General features: G+C 40.3%; 1 protein-coding gene across 3 annotated transcripts in view; it reads left to right on the forward strand.

Moving 5' to 3' along the window:
• The window catches only part of LOC115569725 (leukocyte elastase inhibitor-like), a 65,084-nt gene that overhangs the window by 16,239 nt on the left and 35,813 nt on the right, over nt 1-13,032 (forward strand). The window contains exons 3-6 of one of the 3 annotated variants that reach the window (XM_030397787.1): nt 11,069-11,209; nt 11,500-11,617; nt 12,154-12,296; nt 12,831-12,908. In XM_030397787.1, coding sequence (XP_030253647.1) covers nt 11,069-11,209; nt 11,500-11,617; nt 12,154-12,296; nt 12,831-12,908 — 480 coding nt within the window. The remainder of the gene's footprint in view (nt 1-11,068; nt 11,210-11,499; nt 11,618-12,153; nt 12,297-12,830; nt 12,909-13,032) is intronic. The other 2 variants (XM_030397788.1, XM_030397783.1) reach the window with 2 other exon arrangements.

The following is a 13,032-nucleotide window of genomic DNA, read 5'->3' on the forward strand; positions in this document are numbered from 1 at the left end:
TTGTGGTTTAAGATTTAGATGAGAGTTTGTAGCGGCCGTGAAGAGGGCCGGAAGAAACTAAGTCTTATCAGATGTCATTGTTGTTTAAAAAATCCGAAGAAGTCGGTGATAAAGTGTTATTGTGAGTAGATTAAGAGGCTGTAGCAGCCCGTGCAGAGGGTTGAGAGAGCTACAAGTCTAATCTGCTGTTATTGTTGTTTATTGTGTTGTGAGATTTGAACAAAGAGCTCATTCGACCCGGGGAAAGGGTCAAGAGAACTGGCGGTCTTACGAATAATCGTTGTGCCCTCTCAGGAACGATTTAGACGCGCGAGAAGTTCTGTTTGGCGGAGAAGCCAAAAATCGCTGTGCCCTCTCTGGAGCGATAAAGAGATAAAGAGATAATGCGGATCCAAGAACAGCGCCTATGAAAGAGGGCTGTTATAGTGAAACAGCTGTAGAGTAGAATAGAAGAAAATAACATAAGGCCTTTGTAAATATATGTACATAAAAGTGTAAAAAACTGAAATATGCATGGATATATGTCATAAAATAAAAGAGGAATAAGAGTATCGTGTAAATAATAAAAGAATAATTGAGGCAGAACAAGTTAAAGAAGTAAATAAAAGTAGTGAGACGTGGTAGAAAAAGAGTTTCTGTTTCTTGACAAAAATACGTAAGTAAACAGTTAAATTGTTTAAGAAAAATTAATAACCGGAGGACCAGAAACGGGAGCAGTCCAGTCCAAAGAGATAACGGCAGCAAGAAGGAAAAATAGAAGATAAAAGTTGCGCAGCGCCAGCTGTGCCAGTCAGCGTCTAACGGAAAGGGCAAAATGCCCAGTAAGCGACCGACAGGACTGACACCCGTTCAACTAGTAATGTTAAAACACCCAATGCAAAACAGAAAAATCCAGGAATGCATGAAAAGGTGGCACAGAGTATCCTCTGGAGCCACTAAGTGGCCGTTAATAGGGACCTTTGACCTAAAATATTGTGACCGAATAGAGGCTGAATTACGGAGAAAAGACCTAAAGAATGATGATAATATGAGAAGTAGATGGGAGAATAGTTAAAAATTACGCTAGAATTGAGAGAAACAGAGGGCCAGAAGCAGGACACACAAACCAAAAATAGATCAGGGGAGACCTTGAAAACCAGCTGGGCTCTGTGCAGAGAACAATGAGACACTGTCAGGGCAGCTGCAATTTAGAAGATTTAAACCACAGCCAAAACTCTGAGCATTTAGCAGAAAACTTAGACTTAGAGTAGAGAGCAAGCATTAAATCAGTGCTGTGACAAATAAGTAATAAATAATAATAATATAGGTGGCGGCTGTAGCTCAGCAGATAGTGCAGGTCGGCTAGTGATCAGAAGGTCGCTTGTTCAAATCCCAGCTCCGGGCTGAGCCGAGCTGCATGTCGAAGTGGCGGCCTCTGCCATCAGTGAAGCCCTGCGATGAGCTGGCGACTCGTCCAGGGAGTACCCTGCCTTCGCCCAGAGAGATAACTGCGATTTGCTCCAGTAACAAAACCCCGCAACCCCATAAAAGGGATACAACAGTTACGGACAATAATAATGATGCTAATAATAATAATAATGATAATAATAATAATAATAATAATAATAATAATAATAATAATAGTTAATAAATAATAAAGAGAATAGCAAATAATTGAAGAATAGTAAATAATAAGAGAAGTTTAATGAAAACAACTGATAATTATAGACAAAATAGAATTATATAATATGATAATAAGTTAAGTGATGAGGATAAAGTGGTGGGTGATAACACAGATACAAGCATGAAAAATGAAAATAAAAAATGAAATAATTACTGATGATTATTTCGCCACTGAACAGTACATAGAAACTCAAGGTGTCAGAACGCATTTTTGGCTTGAACAAACATATTTTGATGAGGAAATTGGACATTAGCAAACTGAACAAGAAATTAGTCTAAAGTTGTGGCATTTGACTTAAGTTAGTAATACATACTTTTCCATTCAGTAATCAATATGATGATCAGGATGTGAGAGGAGTAGGAGAGACTCCCTTTTGGTATGTCAGAAAGTCATATGAGGGGCAATTATCTCTACATGAGGCGTTACAGGAAGGTAGAAAAGATGAAATTTACTGTCCTAATAAAACATCAGGGGGTCATCGCTCTGAGAAGGAGTAAGATATGAGTTGTCATAAAAGTATGTGACCTCCACTCTGTTGTAGTGAAGTCAGTTGCATTTAGCGGACTAGAGCGCTCCATGCAGCATGTATTAAAGAGATCTGATTCATCACACGGAGTCTAACATTCTTCGGAGAATTAGCAACTCTCCACCCCACAAAAGAGTTTTAGATAATCCTTATAGATGAGTAAGAAATTAAACAGGAGTGATTTGTGCAAATGTGATAATAGGTAACATAATAATATAATAGCATATAATAGAAAGAAAATATGATCCAATATGAGCTACTGTCATGATGATATGATACAGTACAGTATTATATGAGGCCCCACTACAATAAAATGGGCGTATGAGTGAAACTATATATATATGAAATAAGCATAAAGAATAAACTTTGTGGTGACATTCAGTGACTAGTATACAGCCTGTATACTACAGGGGTGCGTTGCTCGGAACGAATGTGTCATACAAACCACCTGGCTGAATAAGTTACCCAAAGTTAGTGTGTGCTTGATGAGATCCAACCCTATGCTTGTATGGGAAGATCAGAGTAATTGTGAATTTTGTGTGAATGATAATCCCATTGAAAGTTTAAGCACACCTGTCCCAGTGAGTCAGTTGAGAACATAAGAAACAAAACCGGGAAATTATAAGCTCTATCTGACCCTCTTACAGGCTCTGCTGAATTAAGAGCAGACAAATGGGGAAAAATGTGGTTAAAAATGTTCAACTTTGGCACTATGTCACCCATGGGGTGTTTCCAGTGAAAGGCAAATTAAGCACAGAATGTTTAAGATAGTGTAAAAAGATAAAAGGAAAGCAGGGAAGGAAAAAGATAGACTGACAAAGTTGTTTTTTTTGTTTTGTTTGTTTTTTGTTTATTTTTTAATTTAATCAGTAGTGGGACTGAATCAGTAATGGGAAAATAGAGTTTGAGTAACAAAAAGTAGAAACAATGTAGAATTAGGAATAGACCTCCTCCCTGCTGTCTCCACACCTACAACCCTTCTTTCAACAACACCTTCTCCACAAGAGGTCAGGCATCCCAGGATGACTCTAGGAAGGAGGGGAACCAATACACCCTGACTGTTCCGCCCTCTTTCTACCTTCTAAAATGAGTCACAAATTAACCTTGCTTCTCCAAAAAAAAAAGCCTTTTTCTCCGCTAGCAGCTTCTATTGACTACTGGGTGCGGAGTTGAGATCACTGAGGGGATGATGTTCCCCGACCCCGTGCCGGAGCAAACAAGGAAGCAGACTGTCATTGAGATCCAGAAGTGTTTTGTACACAGGCCATGTCAGCCAAACGAGTTGAAGGAGGCTACAGAGGAATCACCTGACACAAAGACTGGAGTCAGGAGGGCCACAGAGTCCTGGACAAAGATGGCAGGCACTACACAACAGCCAGAGGAAAAGGAGACTGGGTCTGCATCAAGTTATCAAGGAAAGTGCAACAGCACTGACCAGAAGACTGATGCTGCAAAAGGAAGGTTATGGGAGCCCTGGGTGTAATCATCAAGAAGGGAGAGATCCAGAGGAATCCTGGCCACATGCACCAGCTAAAGGTGTCTGTTCATTTTCCAGGATCCCAGGATCTTGACACAGCCAAAGGAGACAGCAGAGGTCAGAGGTCAGAGCTTTGAGCAGCACATAGACAGGAGACACACACACACACACACACACACACGAAGAGGGAAACACTGATTGACTGTTATAGGCTAAGCTTTGCTTTCTGGCAGTATTTGATAGTGTTAGGGCTCTAAGCAAGTCAGATTATTAGAAATATAAAAGATGCACTTTCTGTTGTTATCCAGTGAGAAAATATCCACTCAGCCCTAGGGCTGTCAAGATCATTGCTCATTTATCAGGGTGCCATTGTTGATTCCCTCATTTTACCATGTACCTCCCCCATCTTGCCTGAAAGTAAACCAAAATGGGGGGTGGAGATTTTTAAAATACTTTAAGGTCATAAATTAAGATGTTATAACACTAATGAATGTGGGTTTTCAGTTACTGATTTAACAAATGCATATTCTAGCATTCCTGTTCATCCTGACTCACAGTTCAAGGTTGCTTTCACTATCAATGGTAAACTTTGTACATGGACGTGGATGCCATAGAGTTTTCTTCTCCAATCCAACTTTGTTCCAAAACTGCAAATGAAAACAAACAATTGCCTTATTGGATTTAGCAGGCCAGTGTTGTCCATAGGTTAAGCTTTTCTTTTTTCTTTTTTTCTTTCATTCATTTTTTTTTCATTCTTTTAGGCCTCCCAGACCATAGACATCCCTTAAAGAAAAAAAATAATAAATCATGGAAATAAGACACATTTCTGAAATGGAGTGGTTTATTTAAAAAATGTAACCCCATGGTGGCGAATAGTGATTAATAGATCATTAATTAAGACAACCTTCCACCACAAAGAGCGCAATAGTGAAATTATCAAAGGGCTGTAGTAGCTGCCAAAAAGTTATGACCATAGCTGATATAATCATGTGTCCTCAAACTGTTTATGTTCTGCATGCTGTGTCATTTAACCTCAGAAAACCAAAAAAAGTACAAATAATTAAAATATGTTGCAGATAGGCGCAGTTTACCTGTGGAGTTTTAATGCAAGACACTCCAACTGATAAGCAACCTTTAGCACACAACAGCACCAAGTTAGATAACATTTGAGGCTGGTCTGCCTCCCTGTTGCCAGGGACTTGCAGCAGCAGCAGCTTTTGCTTTCAGAAAGCCTCAGCAGGAACCATAGGACACATAGCCTTACTGTAACGTCTCACCAGATACATGCCCTGTTTGTGCTTACACAAGCTAGGTTATGAAGTTGTGCTCTCAGCATCAACTGAACATCCAACGTTGCAATTCAGTTAATCCTGCAACACGGATGATACCGCCACATGACTGCCTTCAAGCCACAAATGTGTTTCTGAAACCACGTGAAGATTTGCATAATTAACCAATAACAACATATCACTCTTAGTTTGTAGATGGGTCCTGCCTCGCGACAAGCAACAACGCAGGTTACCCCATCGTACAGTTGCTGCCAGACGATACATTTACCACAGTCCAAACAATCTATCTTGCCCAACCATGCTCAGCACAGCTTGCAGAAATAAAAGCTTTTTAACTGTAGCAAGCAAATTGGCAGAAGGCAAGCAGTTAAATGTATACACAGACCGACATTATGCATACACAGTGTGTAATATACACAGAAATATCTGGAAACAGAGAGGTTTTCTCAGAGCGGATGGCATATCAGTAACGCATGGAGCAGCCATCTTAACACGATTTGAAGCATTCATCTATCAGGTGTATCAGCTATTATCAAATGTGCTTCACACCAAAAGAGCAGTTCCCTGATAGCCAAAGGCAAAAGCCTGGCCGATGAGGCCGCTGAGCAAGCTGAAACCAGTATATGTGTTTGACCGTTGATTGCAGCCCAAAACTGTGAACCACTCACCACTTTACCGTCCTTGATAGCAGCCCAGAATGAGGCTGGCATGTACGTATATAATGTAACAGTTAGTGTGGTTAATACGAGGTGCTATTAAAACCACTCAAGAAGACTCTCAGAAAAGTTTATGACGTAAAAGTCATTTGTGATGTGCAAATATAGTAAATAAAACTTTAGCAGAATATGATGTTTGTGCAAACCATAATGTGAGGAAAGCATTTCGTGCTGCAAAATTATGCAAAGAAGTGTTCGTGTGATTTGGTTTGCCGGAGTGCATGAATTCTGATAACGAGTCATCTTTTGATAGAGATAAAGATTAAAGTAGGAGTTTGGGACCATGGACTTCCGAAAATAAAGACAATTCAGGCAATTCAGGTATTTGTAAGACAGGGAAATGCAGATTAAAATGCAGCCTTAAGTCCATGGACGGCAAACATTGGATAAATAACCTAAAATCAAAGTAAATTAAGGTCTAAATTAAAGGAGATGTAAGAATAACGCACGCAAGGACCAAAACTGCAGAAAAGAACAATCTGAACTGAAATAAACAACAATAAAAGTTAGTTAACAAAAATCGAAGATCAGCAAAAAAAGTTTCAGTAAAATCAATAATAAATGTTCGAGCATTCTTATGGGGGTTTAATAAAGTTCAAAAGTAGTGTATGCAGTTGTTGACTGTGTGTTGTCAACTACCTGTGTCCTGACTGTGTGTTGAAAAATCTGCTGGAAAGATTTGTGTTTCCTAAAATAAATTGTGCTATTTCGCAATGTTGTGTGATTTTATGCTGATGTAACTGTCAAGGTGTTAGAGACATTTTGCTGTTCTAAAGAGCTTTGTGTTGCTGTTAAGTAGTCAAACGGTGTGAAGGTTATTAGACAAACTTGATAGTTCTGGTCTAAAACGTGTGTGCTAAAGATATATTAGTATTGGGTGTGATTTATGAGATTGTTGTTTATGTGTGTGTTGTTTTTGGCTTATGAATACTATTCGCGCAGGCTAATAGTTTCTAAATGCTAAATGGATGAGGACTTGTATTACTTTAAGAGCGGGTTCCTATCTCGCTGGTGGCTTAGGAAGTTGTGTGCTGAAAAGTTGTGTTTCAAACTGCAGCTCCATTGCTCCTCCCCTGGTGTGTGTGAGAGGGGGATCCTAGAGCCCCCACCGCTCTACTGCACGTCCGGTGTGACGTAATCGCCCTCCCTTTCTCTTCTCACTGTCGGCTGTGTCCGAGCTCAGTGAACTTTTCCTTTTTTTTTTGTACAGCAAGGTTTTGTTGTGGTTTTTCAAGCTCCTTCCAGCATGCTGTCTCATTAGCGGTTGTTGTCTGAAGTGAATGCCTATATGCCAGTGATAAATACATTTATTTGATGATTACATATAAGCTGCTATTTCAAATATTATAACCAATTGTGTTGCAAATACAGTTTAAGCCAAGTTAATATTCAAGTAAACGCTATGATCTGTTTTTTGTTTTTTTTTCTCTAAGTACAGGGTGTGAGCTGAAGAAGGCTGTTGTGAATCAAGTAGTATTTGACCAACCTACTCTGTTGCCCAAATGGTGTGTTCATAGATAAGAAATTTAAAGCTGATATTAGAACTGAAACAGGTAAAGTACTAATTGAAAATACTGCGATCCTTTAAAAAAGCGTATATATAAAGTGTCTGTGTTGATTGCATTATGATTTTCACATCAAGGTTCACATACCTGTTACAGAAGAAGTAAAATCATCATTTGAACAACAGAAGCATCAAGCATCTAATAAAAACATACATATAAAGTGTCCACAGTCACAAGGTTTAGTAGAATGTGCCAATGGTGCATTAAAAACTAAAATAGCCCAAATCATGGCTGATTTAATGGTAAACTCACCTGGGAAGATGCTTTTGCCATTAGCACTAATTTCTATGCGCTTGCAAACTAACAGACTAACAAATCTAACCCCGCATGAAATGCTCACTGGACACCCAATGCCACTGCCACAGTGCAGGGGCCCTATAGAGGGATCACCGCTTCAGCAGCTGAAGCAGATTTGGGGGACTATTTATGGGGTTTAACTCAAATCCACAGACTTGTCTTCCAACAGGTGAAAGACTGATAGTAGTGTCGGAGAGGCTGCAGAGGATGGTGCCCTCAGCACAACCACAGGCAGTGACAGCCTGGAAAGTGCACGTGCAGGACTGTCCGGCCTGCAAGACATACACCACCCGCCCACGCCTGAATTCAGGCCAGAGTCGGAGTGTTCTCTGACTCAGATTAATTTGTTTGTTTTCTTTCTCTTTGTGCTAACCCTTTCAGGTTTCGCAAGGGGGGAGGGAGAAGGAGAAGTCCTAATGACATGCGCCACTATTATTACACCACATGTTAATTGTGTACTTGCCATAGTCACCTTAAAAAAAAAAATGGGAGAACTACTACATCTTCTGTATGTAAAAAACTGATACATATGATTATGCACTTGCCACCGACAGCACAATAGCTAACGTTCCAGGTAAACATTGGGTGGGACTACCCCGCACCACTGACTGCCAAGAGAAGGAATGGTGACATTACAGGTAATATGCACAGACACGTCATGTCAGGACACAGAAACAAATCAGGAAATGACAACAATAGATGCCAGTAGATGGATTTGACTAATGAGTAAGCGAAAGAAAAAAAGAGATTTGGCCAAACTAAGAACTGCACAGTGGGACTCAGACATGTTTCAGCAGTGGATAACCTACTCAGTTGAACCAGTGCACAAAGCACAGAAAAGACAGACAGTATTGCATGTTACAACGCCAAAAGAATACCACTGCTCATGCCACTGCCAGGAAGTCACAGAGGTGACTGTCCAGATATGTCAACATGTTTTGCTATTTGTGCCATGCACATGGCACAGAAATTGGATGAATGGAGTTCCAACTCTCAAATATGCCCATATAGAATTTAAAGAATGACAGCTATGCCACCTGTGGTATGTAAACTTGATAAATTAATCTTCCTTTTCTGTGTAGCACGAGGAGTGGAGTTGGAGTATGTAACCCAAGGAAATACAACCACCATGATGGATGTGGTGCGGCTGGTGAAGTGCAGCAACGACACCTGGTATCCAGCCACCAATGGGGGCAGTGCTACCACCATGAAAAATTTGTGAATCCAGCCCAGCAAGCCCGGACGCTGAGGGAGAGAGAGGACAGTGTCGCAAAGAGGCTCACACCACAAGGCAGGAGGGCTCAATGATTAGCCCAACCAAGACTACAGGATGCTCGCCGTAGATGATGTGGGAAGGCTGAATTTTCAATCAGAGCTGCAATCCTTTCACCATATATCCTGGCCTAAAGCTTATGTCCTATGCCCTGGTTTTCCACAGCAGCCAGGAAGTCATCAACATCATGGATGGAGGACAAAATGTAACTTGGTCAACGTGCCGACAAGGCTGCAAGCCTGGCTAAAGTTGCTGTCCACTCCTGGACTTCCAGCTATTGTACAGTGATCTTTTGTATTCAACACAGTTGTGTGAGATTAAATGTTGTAAATGTGTTGTGATGATGAAATGAGTGTTTGATAAAGGTAAGCGGGCACTCATTTGTGAAGGTCATGTCAGAAAGCTGAGTGCCGTAAAAAGCACGAGAAAGGTATTAAACCAGTGTGGTTTACCAGAAACCAGTAGGTTCATAGGGGCTCTGGTGGAATGTTGGCCTCAGGGCCGCCACACTAACCAAGGGAACACCACAGGTAACATGTAACTAAGGCTGTCAAATCACCCAAGTGTGTCGTATAAGTCCAGCTGCTAAGATTGAATAGAGCTCTTACCTTTCTTTATCTAATTGGATCAATGGGTGGAAAATAGATAAATAAATAAATTAATAATAAAAAATACCAGAAGAAAAAATGTTTCACAAAAACAAAAGGTGGTGTAGGTGTTTCATGTCAATGATCTGATAATTACTGATCAAGTGTTTGTTGAACCGACCTAAGAAGGATTACCTTCACAAGGTGTGTCTAAATAATATTCTAATCCATAGAGGTTGAAGAATTTGTCTATGTAATCTTATGCTTTTCTTTAAATTTTCTTAACATTCTAATGAGCACAAGTTACCTTATTATGCATGCTTAAAACACAAATCTAGATATGTTGAGTGATGTCATTCACCAAGAGTTAGATTCACATGTGTTACAGTAACAAGAGTGCCTTCAAAAGGTTAATTACAATGTGTGGTTTATTGCTGTACTCATAATCTGTTTGCACCCACAGAATAGGTCAGATGGTGGGCCACATAACAGGGAAGTTACCTCTCCGGAACAGTTAAGGAGAGGAGGTTCCCCCCGTCATGTTGCCAGGTCAGAATAGAGATCTGTCAATGAATATCACAGAGTCATCTGTTTGAGGGCTGGTCCAGAAGATGGCTCAGGGAGAGCTCTCAACTATCCTCTTGATAGTTGAAGCACTTCCCTATGGGTTGATACTCATTATCAGTCTTGTAGGGGGTTGCATTTATATTGTTTGAAACTATATATATTATGTTTTATCTACAATATACTCATACTATTGTGTATATTATTGTGTATTGTTACGATGATAAAATGATTGTACTCCCTGATGTTAAAGTTTGAAGTCTTGGTCCTTTTTTGAAGGACCAAAGGGGGGACTGTAGTGGCAAATATAAACTGGGTCATGATCATGCATATACATTTTATTTGAGAAATACACCTTCTAACAGTGAATATGAGCCTGATGTAAGACCAAGGTCAGATACTCCCTTTATAATAACAGGGCTGGAGTGAGTTAGCAACAGGTGACGCCGCAGCCCACCCAAGGCCAAGATAGAGGCCTGGGTGAGACACTTTGCAGCCATTAGGGAAGATATTAAATAATATTAAGATGATAGTCTCGCGTGATCATGACGAGGGGGGTGGTCCAAGAAGGGGCGTTGGTGACACTGACCCCAGGTATAAAAGGGGGTGATCCGGGGAGATTTCTCAGTTGTTCGGGGATACCTAATGGATTTATAACTTCTCTTGGAATAAACACCTTTTTGACTGAAGACCTGCTGCCTCGCCTCTGATTTGGACTTAGTCTCTGGAGTAAATTTTTGGACTTAGTCTCTGGAGTGATTTTTGGACTTAGGTTCTGAGCAGTTTCACCTCTGCTCTGAACTTAGGTTCTGAGTGGATTTCTCCTCTGAGTTGGATCTAAAATCTGGGCTGTTTTTCCTTTAATTTGGATTTTAACCTTCAAGTGGATTTACTGGGCCTGATTGTGGAATAATTTGATGGATAAGGATGGTAGTCTCCCACTACAGGAGCACCGAAGTCAACAAACTACAAAGAAAACCTTGCTAGTTTTGTAGTCTCATCTGTTAATAGGCAAAATGATCACCACACTGGTCTAATAAACTGTTTATAACAGACTGCTGTGTTTCTTTCTCAGTGCATCTATTTAACACTTGTCCCTCTTCATCCACAGTGCCTGAAAACCCGTGATGTTCAGGACGATGTCCACAGCAGTTTTGAGCAGCTGCTGGGTGAACTCAACAAGGCAGACGCTCCGTATGCCCTCAGTGTGGCCAACAGACTGTACGGGGAGCAGTCCTACCAGTTTGTTGAGGTGTGTGTATTTCAGCATGTGTGTATGTATCTTCAGGAGTAGGTCTGGTTGTGTTAACATATTTGTACGCTGGAGTGAATGAGATACACAAACAAGAATATTTGAGCGGAAGGAATGATGAATGAGGGAGTGGGCAGCAGGCCAGTATAGAAGCAAGGAAAGTAGTGGTTGTGAAAATATTCTAGCTGTGATGGCCTTTAACTCCACTTACTAAGTAAACTAACCAGCTTATGAATTATATTATTGTTTTGTGTGATCACAATCAGTTAATGTGTTGTTGATGGTTCCAGCATTTCTTAAGAGGCACCAGGAAGCACTACAACGCAGAGCTGGAGTATGTTGACTTCATAAAGAGCTTTGAGGCAGCAAGGCTCAACATAAACAGCTGGGTGGAGGAGAAGACACAAGGTGGTTCATACACATTAACATACACACTCATCAGTATGTTAGTAGACACTCATGTCTCCTTCATCTAATGCAATTATTGTAACACCAGTCAAATATTGTAAACTGATCTTTAACTGGAGGAGCACCATATTAATGTTAAGCACACTCACTTATGTCAGTCTCATTTTAGAATGCAGAAATAAAAGCTAGATCTCCAGACTGCTAAAACTTGACGTTAACATGTAAACTTGCATGCTACTTCAGTGCCAAGAGTTTAAACGTTTTCATGATGACAGCCTGAGAGTGGGCAGAGTTGAATGGAGGAGACTAATTTCATCAACTTTTCTTGGTATTAAGGCAGAAAGATGCGGTATTCATGTAGAAATGATGCATTAATATACCTGTAAATGCAAAAGAAATACCTTTTTTTGTCAAAAATATGATTGAACTACATTCTATGTCAGGGAAACATTGCAGTTGATGGTACCATTTTTCAACACATTACATGCTTCAGTTGAGTGAAATCATATCATATATCGTATCATTTTGTCCTCCAGGTAGAATTAAGGATTTACTGGCCCAGGGTGTGTTGGACAGCACGACCAGGCTGGTGCTGGTCAATGCCATGTACTTCAAAGGCAACTGGAACAAGAAGTTTGATGAAGACGACACATGTGATGCTCAGTTCAGAATCAACCAGGTAACACTGCTCAAAGAAAACATCCAGTATGCGTACAGTCATTGACAAAGATCAGTTAAAGTAAGAAAATATGGGTTTTAAAATTGTTGTATAGCAGCATATACCATTTAAGTCAGCTTTGAACTGGTCTGCATTAAGTGATTTGTAGTTAGTGCATCAGACAGAAAAAAAACAGAAACACTGAAAAACAAACTCAACAGCAAGCCTCCACACTGTGTCAGCTTTTCAAGTTGTTATGGGAACTTGTTAGTGAACAACTAGCAACCTGCACACTACAAGATGTGTGGCAACCTGGCCGTGCCATTACAGGGTTTTCACTCACCACTTGATGAATGTAAGTCCAGGTTTCACCACAACCCTACAAAGTCAGCTGGGTCTTAGCTTTTGATTAAATCTTCAGCTTTCTTAATTTCTTTATTTTAGCTCACCACCATTTCTCACTGACTGGATAATTTGCAAACGGTGATTGTGACTTTTGTTGTATAAAAAACTTCAGTTGGTGTTGAGTTTTTGAATTTTTCTGTTTGATTTCAGAATGACACCAAACCAGTAAAGATGATGCGCCAGACATCTCGGTTCCCTTTAACCTTCATCCCTGAAGCCAACTGCCAGGTAATCAAGCTGTTGAGTTAATTAATCCATTACTGCAGTATGTCAGGTTTCTGTCAGTCCAACTGGGACCACCGAATCATTCATGTATTCCCTTTATTAACTTTATCATTAAGCTATCATTTGA

This window comes from Sparus aurata, chromosome 19, assembly GCF_900880675.1.
Source record: "Sparus aurata chromosome 19, fSpaAur1.1, whole genome shotgun sequence".
NCBI classification, from domain to species: Eukaryota; Metazoa; Chordata; class Actinopteri; order Spariformes; family Sparidae; genus Sparus; species Sparus aurata.